The sequence below is a fragment of the Acomys minous genome, assembly GCF_964271855.1.
Source record: "Acomys minous genome assembly, chromosome: 18".
Classification (NCBI taxonomy): domain Eukaryota; kingdom Metazoa; phylum Chordata; class Mammalia; order Rodentia; family Muridae; genus Acomys; species Acomys minous.
The window spans coordinates 58,844,774-58,859,329 of NC_140501.1; the positions used below are offsets into that span (position 1 = coordinate 58,844,774).

A 14,556-nucleotide genomic window follows, 5' to 3' on the forward strand; every position below is an offset into this window, starting at 1 on the left:
TTAAAGTTTTCAAACATAGACCATGACCAGCTTATTTCAGATGTGCCTCTTTTTCTGTAGGAAAAAAAGAGGGGGTGGTTGTTTGCTTTTAAATCTTGGTCTCTTTTTATTTATGATATAGAGAAGTTTATTATAGAAGTGTGGGGGAGGGGCACCCCAAGAGAGAGAACAAGAGAGAGGAAGAGAAAGGAAGAGAGGAAGAGGAAGAAAGGACAAGAGCCTCTTTATTTCATTTCATTTTATTTATTTATTTTTTAATTTTAAATGATTTATTTTTATTTTCTATGCGCTGGCGTCTTGTGTCTGTGTGTGTGAGGATGCTGGATCCCCTAGAGCTGGGTTGCTTGCAGGTATAGGAATTGAACGCAGGGCCCCTGGGAGAGTGCCCGGTCCTCCTAGCTGCTGAGCCATCTCTCCAGCCCTTATTTTATGTTTTTTACTTAATTTTTTTTTTCTGAAGCGTTCTTTTATGTGTATGAGTGTTTTGCCTGCATGTATGTCTGTGCACTGTGTGTGTGTCTGGTGCCTGTGCAGGTAGGAAGAGGGCCCTGGACTGCAATTACAGCCAGTTGTGAGTGGATTGTGAGCTGCTGTGTGGGTGCTGGGAACTAAGCCTGGGTCTTCTAGAGTGGTGTGCTCTTCTTCCCTGCTGAGGCACCCTGCAGCCATCTGCGTGGGCGTCACTCCCAGCTCTGCTTCTCCACCTCTACCCCCTCTTCTCTGCCCTCACTCCTGTCGCTTGTGTTCTTTTGCTATTTTAGGAAATTTGTCAAGGAACAAAAACAAGTCCAAGAAGAAATTAGTCGAATGTCTTCCAAAGCGATGCTTAAAGTCCAGGAAGACATCAAGGCTCTAAAGCAGCTTCTATCATTGGCTGCCAGTGGGTTGCAGAGGAATACCCTCAATATCGACAAGCTGAAGTTGGAAACGGCTCAGGTAAGCCAGTCAACGGTCCTTTATTCAAGAATACTTTGTAATCTTTTAGGTACGATTATAATGGCTGTTTTAAACCATGTTTAAAAAGAATTGGAAGACTTTGTCTATTCTTAGGGTCCTACTGTCTAATCTTTTTATTAATTATTAATACAGTATTCTTCTTGTGTGTTTTTCTCAGTCATTTTTTCTTTATCGCTGGGTATTTTCTAAGAAAAAAAATATTAATTATGCCTTAGATAAATGGATATTTAGACTAATTAAACATGAAATTATATGAAACTGAATTTTGCATGGGAAATACTTGAATTTGTATGTTCATAAAAAGTTACATTAGCCAGTAAAGGAGGTGGCAAACCAAGAGAGCCTGTTAGCCTAGGTTCTCCAAGGCCTGTCAAGGTCTAGAGCGCCAGAGCTTACACAGTGAGTTTCTATGTGTATAGAGATGGCATTTATTAGAATGGCTTATGGCCTGTGGTTTAGCTGTCCAACCGTGGCTATCTACCAGCCAGAGGCCCGAGAGTTCAGTAGACTTTACTGCTTGGGAAGGAGTGGACTCAGCCATGAGAACGAGGGCAAACAGGCAAAGAGAGCAAGCTTCCTTCTTCCTGTCCTTTATCCAGGCTGCCAGCAGGTGTGGCCCAGGTTGAAGGTGGGTCTTCCTACCTCCAAGACCTGGATCAGAAGCGGGTCTTCCCGCTCCAAATGATTTCATTGAAAAAAAAAATGCCTCCCAGATAGCAGCGTTTTAATTCCTGCTGCAGTCAAGTTGACAGCTAAGACTAGCCATCCTTTCCCTCAGCACTGTACTTAGGTGACTAAGGCTTTTGAGATAAGAAGGTAGTTGGGCTAAATGAAGTAGTAAAGGCTTAGGTACAGCTGAAGGTGATAAAACACAGGCGGCAGGTCCTTAAGGAAGTGTCACCTCAAGTTTCTTCACAAAGCCTTACAGTCTGTGTCAAGAACTAACACTGGGGGCTGGGCGTGGTGGTGCACACTTTTAATCCCAGCACTTGGGAGGCAGAGGCAGGGGGATCAATGTGAGTTCGAGGCCAGCCTGGTCTACAAAGCAAGTCCAGGACAGCCAGAGCTGTTACACAGAGAAACTTTGTCTCAGAAACAACAACACAAAACTAACACCGATCCAGAGTTTGAACTATCAGTTTAAGTAGAACACTGAGTCCCTTGTGACATTATTACAATCTTTAAAAATTTTCTTCAAAGAAAGCCTTCCCAGGAAGTGAAGGGATTCTCTGGTGAAGGGTAACAGACCAAAATCTGATGGATACAAAGCCCCTAAATACTCCCACCTCACTCTGGTTTTGACAAAGTAACTCAGTTGTCATAGTATTCGGTGAACTCTATTTTAAAAGTCTGTATTTTTCAGGGATTTTGGGCTTTAAGGACCAAATGTTAATTCTGCAAAACAAAACAAAACAAAACAAAATGCCCTTAAATCAACGAGATATAACATTTGCAGGTACAGCGGGCTCAACTTGACACTTTTACCACGAGTCTAACATGTGATGTGTTTGTGTTGAGCCTTGAAAGGTTCTTGAGGCTTACAAAGGCTTGTGTGCAGGACAGAGAAGGGGCGGGGCCTTGGAGTGTGGCGTGGGCCCGTGGGAGATCTGCCAGCAGCTCATTGCTGCAGAGTGTCTGTCAGGAACCCTGCTCTCGGGCTGGAGAGGTGCCTCAGAGGTTACCGGCACTGACTGCTCTCCCAGAGGTCCTGAGTCCAATTCCCAGCAACCACATGGTGGCTCACAGCCATCTATAGTGGGATCTGATGCCCTCTGGTGTGCAGGCAGAGCACTGTATACATAATAATAACTCTTTTAAAAATCATGTTTACATAAGTAGGTAGTGAGAGTTGCTGGGGTGGTAGAAACCCAAGGGTAGAAAGGCCATGCTACGTAGAGTGATGCAGGAGGAGTGACTTAGGAGGCTGAGGCTGGGGGATTTTGAGTCTGGGCATCATCTCAGAAACAAACAAAAAGTAAAATGGTACAGAGAGAACCGTAGTGATTTTATCAGTTTGGTAGTTTAATAAAGGGGGGACCATTACTATAGGGAGCATAGATTTAAGGCAGTTCTTTTAAAAATAAGTTAAAAAAATAAAGGTTGAAAAAAATCAGTGGGACGATAGGAACGTGAGGTATAAAGTGTAAAAGGGAGCATTAGTCCTAAAGACTCATTGCATAGAAGATGAGATGACACTGAGGACGAGAAGACGCTCAGGCTCCCCACACAGTGTGTTAGCCAGGAAAGTCTGTGACTCCTTCCTCATTTGTGAGAGGGAAGCAGCGGTGTTCCAGGCATATTCCTGAGTGACAAGATGGCACACGAGAAGCTTCAGCAGTGTTAGTGCACAGAAGTCCAGGAGCTAATCCTTGCTGACATCAGCCTCTGCTCTTCTGAACTGCTTGCCTTTTCTTACACATTTCTTTCTGCGTTTGCATAGTGAAGGTTTTTAAAACAGCACCACAATTCTTTAATTGTGGTTGAGTTAATTTTATAAATTTATAAAATTTTATGATAGTACCTCAAAAAGATCAGTATAAATTTATCATAAAGTTGATTGGCAGCTTAATTTGTCTTCTTTTGAAAGAGTTCCTGCAGCGTGTAAAGCAGCTTGCTGTATGACCTGTTTTTAAAGCATGTCCATGCAATTGTTTGACATCTCAGTCCAGAAATAGTTTGTATACTAGCTTGCCTCTTACCTGGCTTTTTTGTTTGTGTTTCCTATGTGTGTTTTTTAAAATCTATGAATGTATTAGGAGTTAAAGAATGCTGAAATAGCTTTAAGAACCCAGAAAACACCACCTGGACTCCAACATGAAAATACAGCTCCTGCTGAGTAAGTTACTGGATTTTTCTTTTAAACAAGTTTTTCATTTTATAAGAGCAGAGCAGTAATCACACACAGACTTGACTTGATCTGTGATTTCTCCTACTTGTCTCACTGAAAGCAAAGATAGGAATTCCCAACTGCCTTTGATAAGAGCGCAATGGCGTAGTCCAAGTGCTACTGTCTGCAGCTGGTGTGCTCAGCTCGGGCCCTTCACTACCTCTTCTTTCAGTCTTAGTGACCTTGGAGGTCACAGAGGCAGGGGAGGGGAGGGTGTATATCTGTGTGTGTATGTGGGATTCTTGCTCCTCTACATTCCTCTTTTTCCTTTTCCTTAAGGAAGTTATTTTAGACTTGCAGAAAATTTCAACAACAGAAATTTCCCATTTACCTTTTGCCCAAATCCCTTAATTACTAAATTTATCATGTGTATTTTGTTTTCATATTCTGTATATGTTTGTTATATCTCACCTCCAACACCTTGCATTATTTGCAAACAACGTTTTTTATATTTAGCTATGAATTCCTTAAAAAGAAGGATAATTACACTACAGTGAGCCAAGTGCAGGAAATGACTGGGTACTCACCATTAACACGACACACTTCCATTCTGGTTTTGCTTTGCCCTTTCCATACTACAGCATAGTTCATGTTGTCAAACATTTTCCAGCTACTTCTCCCCTCCCTCCCCTCCCTCCCCTGCCCTCCCCTCCTTCCCCTCCCCTGCCTTTCCCTCCCTCACCTGCCCTCCCCTCCTTCCCCTCCCCTGCCCTTCCCTCTCTCCCCTCCCCTCCACTTCTGTCCTCTGTCCTCAATCTCATTGTCCTTCTTCTTTGCCTGGCAAGTGCCTTACCGCTAAACTGCTCTCAGCCATTGGCTGCTCACATGTTACATAAACAAACATACATTTCTTTTATTATCTAAAAACTGTTAAGTACTTGATTATAAAGTTTAGTGATCGCTTTACTTTGATTTAACATTTTAAACTTTAGACTTCTAGAGAATTTGTAAAAATAGTAGTACAAAGACTCTGCATAAATCTCTTACTTCACTGTCCCTAACGTTAACATATTGTAGAACTATAGTATATTTATCAACAACAGGAAACTAATCTTGATAAAATGTTTTTAACTAAAGCAACTTACTAGAATTTGACTGATTTCCCCTCTTCCTCATTAATGTGTCTTTTCTCACTCAGGTTCCTATGTGTAGGGGTGAGGGGCTATATTACATTTCTTTGTAATTTCTTTTAATCTCTACCTCTCTGTAATAGGTGGGTCCTAACTTGTTTTGGATGATCTTGTTACTTCTAAAGACTATGAAGTCACTTTGTGTAATATGTCCTCCATGATTGGAATAATGATATGCCAGTAATAGTCAAAAAAGAATTGCTTCAAACTCCCAATCTGTGAATTTTATCCTCATCCTAAATTGGCAGCCCCACTTAAAAGAGGACATATTTGTGTTTTTAAGTATAAAGGAAATAACTATTTTAAATGTTTGCTGAACTCTTTATAGCTACTTCAGAGTCTTGGTTCAGCAGTTTGAGGCACAGCTTCAGCAGTACAGGCAGCAGATTGAAGACCTAGAAAACCATCTTGCCACTCAAGCAAACAGCTCACACATAACCCCTCAAGGTAACATTCCTGCTGTGGTGACTTTGTGACAGCACCGTTATGTTATTGATAGGTGGTTACACTTGTATAGTAGGTGTGCCGACAACTACTAGTGGTTGTTAAGCTGCTTTAAGAAAATGACCTAGAAAGTCTGTGGTAAGTCTTGGTTCTCTGGAGATGTAGGCCCTTTATTGTAAGAAGTTACTTTGGGGGTGGGTAGGGGCTGGTCTAGAACTTCCCCTTCCTTTCCAGGTCACTGGTGGACATGTCCTTCTCTCAGTCTTCTTAGCCTGCTCTCTTCTGTAGTTGTATTGTTTTGTTTTGGTTTTGGTTTTTTGGGACAGTCTCTCTGTGTTAGCCTTGGCTGTCCTGGACTCGCTTTGTAGACCAAGCTGGCCTTGAACTCACAGCGATCCACCTGCCTCTGCCTCCCGAGGGCTGGGATTAAAGGCATGTGCCACCACGCCCAGCTCTGTCTTCTGTAGTTGTAAAGGAACAGTAATAGTCTTTTTCTTCTGCACATTAACTACCAAAACTAGGACAGAGACGTAGAAAATTTAAATTAATTGTTACATACTTGTTTCATAATTTTCTCTTATAGATTTATCAATGGCTATGCAGAAAATTTATCAAACTTTTGTAGCTTTAGCTGCACAACTTCAGTCTATTCATGAAAATGTCAAGGTAAGCATTCATTGCAAGTTCACCGCTCTGCATATAGGATCCTGGAAGTAACTTTACTGTTAACACCCATTTTCCCTTTCATTATTCTTAGTAATTACACTGAGTTGGTTGTGTGTTTATTTGATGCTTGTATAGCCCACATTCAGATTGTTGCCATCTCTTTTTTAGTATAACTTACACTATAGAAAACAAACATCCCTAGTGACAGACTCTTCTTCATGCTGATTCAGTCTAATGTGTGTTTTATTAATATTTATTGATCATAAAGTTAAAGAAAACTTGGTTACAATTCCTTTTTAGTACTGAGAACGCCTTATCAAATAATGTAATGTTTATATGAATAATGTAAATAAAGTAATTTGTCACTGAGTGTTTTGATCTTTATGTAATTATGTTAATTTCAAAAAAAAAGTGATATGTAAAATAAAATATACATTTTTGCAGCTAATTAAACAAATATAAGTTCGTAGTTATCTATTCACCAGAAAATCTTTGAAACTTCAAAGCTGCTGAAACTGACTCTAAATAGATTATGTAGACATTTTATTATGTTCATATTTGCTTGATTCATACAGAGTTTTTAAAATGTTAACTATTTTAAGCTGGTCATTTTTAAAGTGTTAGCACACCTCAACAGATTTGAAACATGAAAGCATTTTTAAGAACATTTCTGAAGGAAGAATATCAGATTGTCTTGAGAGTCTTTCCAGTCTGTGATAAATACTGCTTTAAGGTTTTGAACAGGTAAAGATGATTCTGGGCTGCGATCTGCCTTCCGCTGTTCTTCAGTGTAATTTACAACAAGTGTTTCCAAACAAAGTAGTAGGGCCAGGTGTGCTGAGTGCTCAACTTCCTCCGCTTCACCTCGGCCACCGTCAGATCCTGCCAGCTTGATCACTTTGCCACTCTCAGAGCTTTGTTTCTTTTATCTTAAAAATTATTTAAAAGTTGTTTTGTGTATATAAATGTTTGCATGCATGCATATCTGTGCATTATATCTGTGCCTGGTGCCCATGGAGTACATCAGTTCCCCTGGGACTGGAGCTTCAGATGCTTGTGAGCTAATAACTGCACAGGCCAACCTTGGGCTCCCTCTTCATCCCAGGCAAGCCTTCAGTTGATTACTCTCTGTCTCATCTGGAGTTGGTGGGATTTTAGACCTGTGATACCAGTTGTCTTCAATAGACTTTCACCCCTCTGTTGAAAAATAGCCTTTTTGAGGCCAGAAAACAGGCTCAGATTACCATAATACATCATATTTGAATAATTATTGTCTCTCACCTGTTTTCTGTCTAAGACAGAGTCTTGCTATATTGCCTAAATTGGCCTGGAGCTCCTATAGCTGTTTTCTGTTTTATTTATATATATTTTCAAGAACCAAAGACTTTTACTTTGATCAGATTTGTTACGTGTCTTGGTTAAGATTTCTTTTGCTTTGACAAAACCCGTGGCTGAAAGCAATTGGGGGGAGGGGAGAGGGGTCATTTCCTCCTACAAATCTCAGGCCACGCTCCCTCACTGAGGAAAGCCAGGGCAGGAATTGGAGGCAGGAACTGAAGCGGAGGCCATGGAGGAGTGTTGCTCACTGGCTTGCTTCTTGTGGCTTGCTCAGATTTGTCATACTACGCAGGAGCACCTGCCCAGGGCTGGCACCACTCACAGCGATCTGTGTCCTTTCACATGAATAACTAATTAAAAAATCCTTGGCAGACTTGCTAGTAGGCCAGTCTTAGAGCTCATTGTCAAATGACTATTGCTCATGTCAACTTAACAACTACCGGGAAATTATGTTACCATTTATTTTCATCTTAATTAGTAAGCAAGCTAAACATACAAGTTCTAGATTTGTGCATATCTTTGTGAATCTCACAAGAAATTTCTGTGGTTTCATTAACTAATTGAAAGAGACTTGAATTACCTTACCCTGCACACTTCAGTGATGCTGACAAAGTAGGGAGTTTTAAAATTCATAAAATTCGTCATATATTCAAAACCAGCCTGGTCTACAGAGTAAGTTCCAGGACAGCCAGGGCTATACAGAGAAACCCTGTCTAAAAATACCCAAGATTTTTCCAGAAATGAAAAATTCATCCTATAAGCCATGGTTGGTGTTAAGTGTGTGGTTGGTCTCCTCTCCTCTCCTCTTTTAAACAATGTTTTTCTGTGAAGTCTTGAGTCATTACTTCCTATTATTGGAAGTGGTGCTATGTGTGGGAATGTATGTGGGACACAGGGAAAGAACGCATGGATTGAGAACAGATGTGAGATTCATTTTCTTACCTTGTTGCTGATGCCGTATTCCTTAGCGTTCAGTTCTTAGCGGGTCCACTTTGGTCCTTTATAACAGTGGTGAAGCTTGGAACTGGAGTATTAAACATGGACAGCCACGTAAAAGGGTGACTGTAGCTTTAAGTACTATAAGTAACAGTAAGATCTGTAAGTATGTGTTTGGTAGTGGCAAAGAGCCTAGTATTTAAGAAAGGTAAGAAATAAGAAAATGTTACCTCTGTTCAAAAATTGGAATAAAATCTATATAATTAGGCTAGATATGTAATAAAAATGTTTAATGATTAATATACAATAAGGTTAATGGGGATATATATTGAATTAGGTAGTTTGGTAATTGTTATACTCTGGAGTTGTAAAACTCACGTCTTAGGGGTGAGAAGGAAGAGTTGGGTATACAGGCTTACGTCATCATTGTGTAACTGTCAACCTTCACTGCAGAGTCAAAGCCCCGCTTGTTCCCTCAGCCTTCCTGTTAAAAGCGTGAACTCTTCCTTTATCATATGGTACCCTGTCATTTAAAAATATTTATTTAGCTGGTATATATTAGTACTTCCAAAATATAAGAAAGCTTGATCCTTAAAGGAAAAGTTTATGATAAACTGAGGTGTCTATCTATATATTCTGCTTGCCTGTAATCTCAGCTTGTAAAACCAGAGGAGTTTAGGTGGAGTATTGTAAATACTGTCAGAGCAGTAACACGTTGTTCACAGGAGCACTAGCGCTTTCCAGCCCAGGCCTGTCATGTCAGTGTCAGTTAGTAGTCTCATCTGTAGTCCCCTGCAGTGCATAATGTGGCCAGTGCCTTTGATCTTTGCCAGCTCATTTCATATAATTACATGTTCTCAACATGGAACCTAATCTTCTCCCTTCCCTTACTCCCTTCCATCTTTTTAGGTGCTTAAAGAACAGTACCTCAGCTACAGAAAAATGTTTTTGGGTGATGCTGTAGATGTGTTTGAAGCCAGGAGAGCTGAAGCCAAGAAGTGGCAGAATGCACCCCGAGTTACTACTGGACCCACCCCTTTCAGCACCATGCCAAATGCAGCAGCCGTTGCCATGGCTGCAACACTTACACAGCAGCAACAGCCTGCTACAGGTCTGAATGCATTCAAGTTATAGCTTCTTACTGTTCAAATGCAGAGAACATTATGTGCAGTTTATAAGTCTTCCTTTTGTGTGAGCACTGACAAAATTTCTATGACTAGCTGTTCCAATCTAAAAAAAAAATGTGATAGACACAATTATAAATATACCTGAAACAAAAGGCAGGGTAGTTTAGCAATAATTATATATCAGATGTTGAATATTGTGAATTTACTTACTGTTATTTGCTGTATTGCTGTAGATGCCCTTTAGAACATAGTGTTTCACTACTGAATTACACTTAAGAAAAACATTAGATTCTCAAGTTGTGATTGTGCCCTTTATGTTTTAAAGTCAGAGGTAACCCCACCTGTACGTTGCATATTTTAGGTATGATAATATTTGATGGTGCATTCTCGTTCTCGTACATAATGATTGCAGAGCACTTGCATTCTGGATGCAGTGATGTTTCTGTTGATTGTTGGTGTGTTGAAGGTCAGTAGGTTCATTTGGATGTACTTTGACTGGAAACAAAATGACAGGTCCTCTAGAAGAGTCTAAACCAGATTTGAAGAATGCATGCTAGGGTTTTTGTAACTCCATAGTGGACTGAACATAGCAAGATCAGGAAGGTTTGAGATTGGATTGTACATTATGTAGGACCCTAGTCGTTGGTTGAATACCATTTGCAGTGTTTTTGTGATGTGGTTCTTGGGTGATTCATTTGGAATTTTGGAAGTTGATTGTCTTTTCCTGCTAGTTTTTATCAGGTTTGAAGTTTGACATAGAATAATGCAGTCTTTATAGATTACCTTTTCCCCTTGATCATTTATAAATTTTTGAGTGAGGCTTAATTATTCTGTAATATATGTCTTTCTGACAATTTCACATAATCCAGTAGTAAACTGCAATATTAAAAAGTGAAAACCAAGCAAACACATGTTTGGGCTGCGTTCAGGCCACATGTAGTTAGAGAAGCATGCTCTAGTCGCTGTCTTCATGTTTGAGTGACAGCATTGACCTGCCATCAGAAAAGAGTTGCTGGTGGGTTTTGGCCAAATCCTCCACATTCCATGGCTGGATCTGTGTGATGGCGGTTCCCATAAGCACTATCTAGTAGCTCTCTGGCTGGCTGGAGTGTAGACTTCTGTGGACAGACTATGGGGAGAGTCTTCGCTCTGCTGTAATGGAGTTATCAGTCCCAACAGTATGGTTTTCCGTTCTTATTATTTACTAGCTAGCCAGTCACAGTTCATCATCCTAAAGTAGGTTAGAGAAATGTGGTTTAGATAAGGGTTAATAAGATACACTTTATTTTCAAGAGAATAATAAAGCTTGAGAAAAGCACAGTGTTCACACTCTTAGCCTCTTAATCAACCTCTTCTGTGGTAAATGACTAAACACGAAGCGGAATCACCTGTCGAGTGCTGTGCTTTTTCTCCCTTTTTAAAAAAACATATAGACTGTGTAATCTTGAAAAGTTTATGGGCACAGACATGAAACAAATGCTTGTTCTATAAATGGGTGTCCGCTGTGAGCTGGGTTGGTGAAGTGCAAAAGTAGACGATTCAGGAACGGCCTTTGCTCTGTATCATATAGGGAATATTTGCTTAACTTTGCAGGAATTCTTGGGAGCTTCTGCTCATGCGCTTTAATTTTGTCTATTATTTTACTACTTGGCTTTCCCCTCTCCCCACCAGGGGCAATTAGTGTTTTTAGTGTGCTCTTGTAGTTTTAGGGTGTACATAAGACTTTCTAATTACGTGGGTGGCAGAAATTGGAATTAATCAACCTTAGTAATCTTACAGTGTTTGTACTTTTGAGTTGTATCTAGTTATTGAACTATTGATACATATCAGTGGTAACAATTTTGCGTTATGTTTCTTTCCCATTTTGTTTCCCTGAAAGCTTCTCCCAGGCTCTGTAGTCACTTTATACCCTCCTGTTACAAATGCTAGTCTAGTCTGTAGGACACTGGATCATGACGTTTAGGAGTGCTGTTACACACATGGCCAGTGCTGTTGTGAATTGCATCCGTTTTAGTTAAGCCCTGTTACATTTTGTTTTGTGCCCAGGGAGACACTCCTGTGCAGTACTTTTCATGAAATCCTCGTTAGTCCCAGTTTGAAACCGTCTAGAGAAACTGGACAGAGCTTATATTTTTTTTTTATACACAACTTTTTCTGTATAGATGTGAATTATTAAGGTGGTTTATTTGCATATGGATTTTTTATTTAATTGATGTAAACAGGGACACAAAAGATGTAAACAGGGACACAAAAGGACAACAGCTTTTCTTAGATTGTTACTTGTTTTTTTTTGAAAACTTTTTTTTCCCTGTTGTCTTTCTAGGAGGCAGAAAGATGGACTTGATTTTAAAGGACACACTGTGTTTTGTTTGTGTTGGTTTGGCTTTGGTGGTGGTGGTGGTGGTGGTACTGGGATTGATTCCAGGACCTTGAATATGCTAATAAGCACATACTCTACTACTGAACTGCCTCCCCAACACTCACTTCCTTTTTTAATGAAAGCAAAATGTAAAATTGGGAATAGGCATGTTTAATATGTGGTGAGTTGTTGTTCATGAAAACTCAGTAGATTATTCATCCATAAAGTGAACGGACATCAGTGTGTGGATAAGTTCATGTGCTTTGTCCACAAATACTCCTCAAACTTCCCAAAAGCCTTATTTGATTTATATTCGGTTTTTAGTATGATCTTGATTTAGGGTGTATTTTTTTCAGTCAGTGTTCAGAGGCTAAATTTTTTTCTTGTGTTTTCACGTTTAAAAGTCTTGGTGTTTACGTAAGATTTTTTCCTCATGTGACTTAGCTGCTGTTTTTAAGAGAGCTGAGGCATTTGTGAGGAATTCCTGCTTTCTAGCTTTAGGTGAAGGTTTGGACATTTAAAGTGTAGTGTTAAATCAGAAATGTTAAATATTTCATCTTGGTTTCTTGTGGTTTCATGATTTTGTTGATTTAATAACCAAAGGAACATTCCCCATTAAAAGAACCAAGAATAAGTTTTTCTTACCGGGGAAGGCATTTTTGTTATTTTAAAATGTGACTTACAGGTAACGATGGCAATTACATTAGACATTTTTGGTAACCATGGAAAATTATAAGAAATTCTAGCACTTTAGTCCTTTTCCTATAAATGCAGTTTTACTTTAAATAAGATAATATTTATTCTAGAAAATATGAATTACAGTGCTAAACCTAATTTTGTTGTGTGTGAATTTATCATGGAAACTTTTGTAAAATGTTTTTTTTTTACGTGGAAATTTCACTCTAGGCAATCATTGGTCTACATTATTGATTTGATTTCACTTCTAGAACTAAGAGCCCCTCATTGAATGACTATTCAGATTTCAAAGTGACTTGAATTGTTTACAAAGCTTCTACCTGAAGGATTTAGAATCTGTTTTCTGATAGTGAAACTAATATATATGTTGGCCAGAGTATAATATATGTTAATACTTTGGTGTGGGAGATAATTTATCATGAGCTTTTACTATTTAAAATGTTATACATTTGCCTACTACTTTTATAAATGATGTTGCCTTCAGAAGTTGTGTGAAGGTAGAAAACTCAAACTATTTTGCATCTATTGTGCAATGGGAAGTCTTGTCATTGTTAGATGCGTTTTGATGTCATAAATATGATGATTGCAGAAACTGTTCTGTTGCTCTTAAAAAAAATGGACCCACACATGACAAAAACCATGCTAATTGGGTAACTCTGACTTGTAAGGCTGCGAGGACTGTGGTGTGTGTTATTCTTTAGGGTCTTCACCAGCAGTGCCTCCTGCTAAATGCCTCCTCCTAAAATGTGACAGTCTCCCGGCGCTAAAGAAACTGGACATAAGCTTTCTCTGTGATTTTTTGTTAGACATAAGAAAGTAATAAGCAAGTTTCTTTTTCCTGCTGTAATATTTTACAAAAGAGCTGCTAGTCAGGTCTTTATTCTTAATCAATCTTGAACTGGATGTAAAAACTTTAAAAATATTTTTAAATTTATTTTTTTAATAGTAGTATAAGAACTCTGGCTGCTATTTAGTTGCTATTCTGTTTTTTTTTTTTTTTTAATAGAAGCTATTTAAAAGTCCAGTTTCTGTCCCAGGGTAGCAAAATGTACTTCCTCATTTTATTGTTGTTTTGTGCTTTTATAAACTTACACTACCTTTTGAATATACAAACCTCATTCTTCATTGGGCAACATGAAGGCATTGGCTTTTTTGAAGTAAATTTGAAGATGCATTTTGCTTTGGCATTCCCTCAGCTCTGAGATGCACTAACCACTGTGCTGCAGGGGCCAGAACTCAGATTGTACTACAAAACTTACTGAGCAGTTTTCATAAATCATTATCAAATGAGAGATTTTTAGATTTTTGTATTCTGCTTAGTTAAAAACATAGTGACCATGAGGGGCTAGTAAATTTGATTCTGTTCTTGCCAAACAAACTCAGCCAACATCCCTAAAGAGAAGCAGGTATGGAAAGGGTGGCACTTGGCTCTGATTTTGAGTACATTTGAAGTCTTGAATGTATTGGGTCTATCAAGGTGCACATGTGCCTTTGTAAATGTTCATTTTGATCTCATTAATCAGGTGATGAGTGGTGAAATGTAGCAGAGCTGAAGAATAGAACTCAATCACTTTTGTGAACAAGTTGGAATTGTCATGTTACTGTGTAATTGGTTTGCTTTTAAGATGAACAATAAATTAAATAAAATAAAACATTGTCTTGTTTTTTATCTATTTATTATATATACCATTTCTTACTATGAAAAGTCATACCTAATTTTTTGGGTACCTTATGAAGTAACATGATAGTTTTGCTATGTTAGTGTTGGTCTCTTGATCACTGGGCTCTAATACTATTTTAGAGCTATTTTTAAAAAGGAAAGTAAACCTGTACTTATTACACCAAATAGTGTTATCAGAAAACAAGTAGAGAGAACTGAAGCAATTCTAGAAATATAAAAACTACAACTTGCGATGCATAAATATTTCAAATTATTAGTATATTAAACTTTTGAACATTTTTCATTGTAGTAAGCCTCTTTTAACTGTATAGCTATAAGCAGATTAAAAAATTTTT

At 38.7% G+C, this 14,556-nt stretch overlaps 1 protein-coding gene across 2 annotated transcripts in view; it reads left to right on the forward strand.

Moving 5' to 3' along the window:
• NUP58 (nucleoporin 58) overlaps positions 1–14,556 on the forward strand; it is a 57,858-nt gene that overhangs the window by 14,788 nt on the left and 28,514 nt on the right. For both annotated transcript variants that reach the window (XM_084767116.1, XM_084767115.1), the window contains exons 8-12: positions 762–936; positions 3,714–3,793; positions 5,303–5,421; positions 6,002–6,084; positions 9,268–9,469. In XM_084767116.1, the coding sequence (XP_084623242.1) occupies positions 762–936; positions 3,714–3,793; positions 5,303–5,421; positions 6,002–6,084; positions 9,268–9,469 (659 nt within the window). The remainder of the gene's footprint in view (positions 1–761; positions 937–3,713; positions 3,794–5,302; positions 5,422–6,001; positions 6,085–9,267; positions 9,470–14,556) is intronic.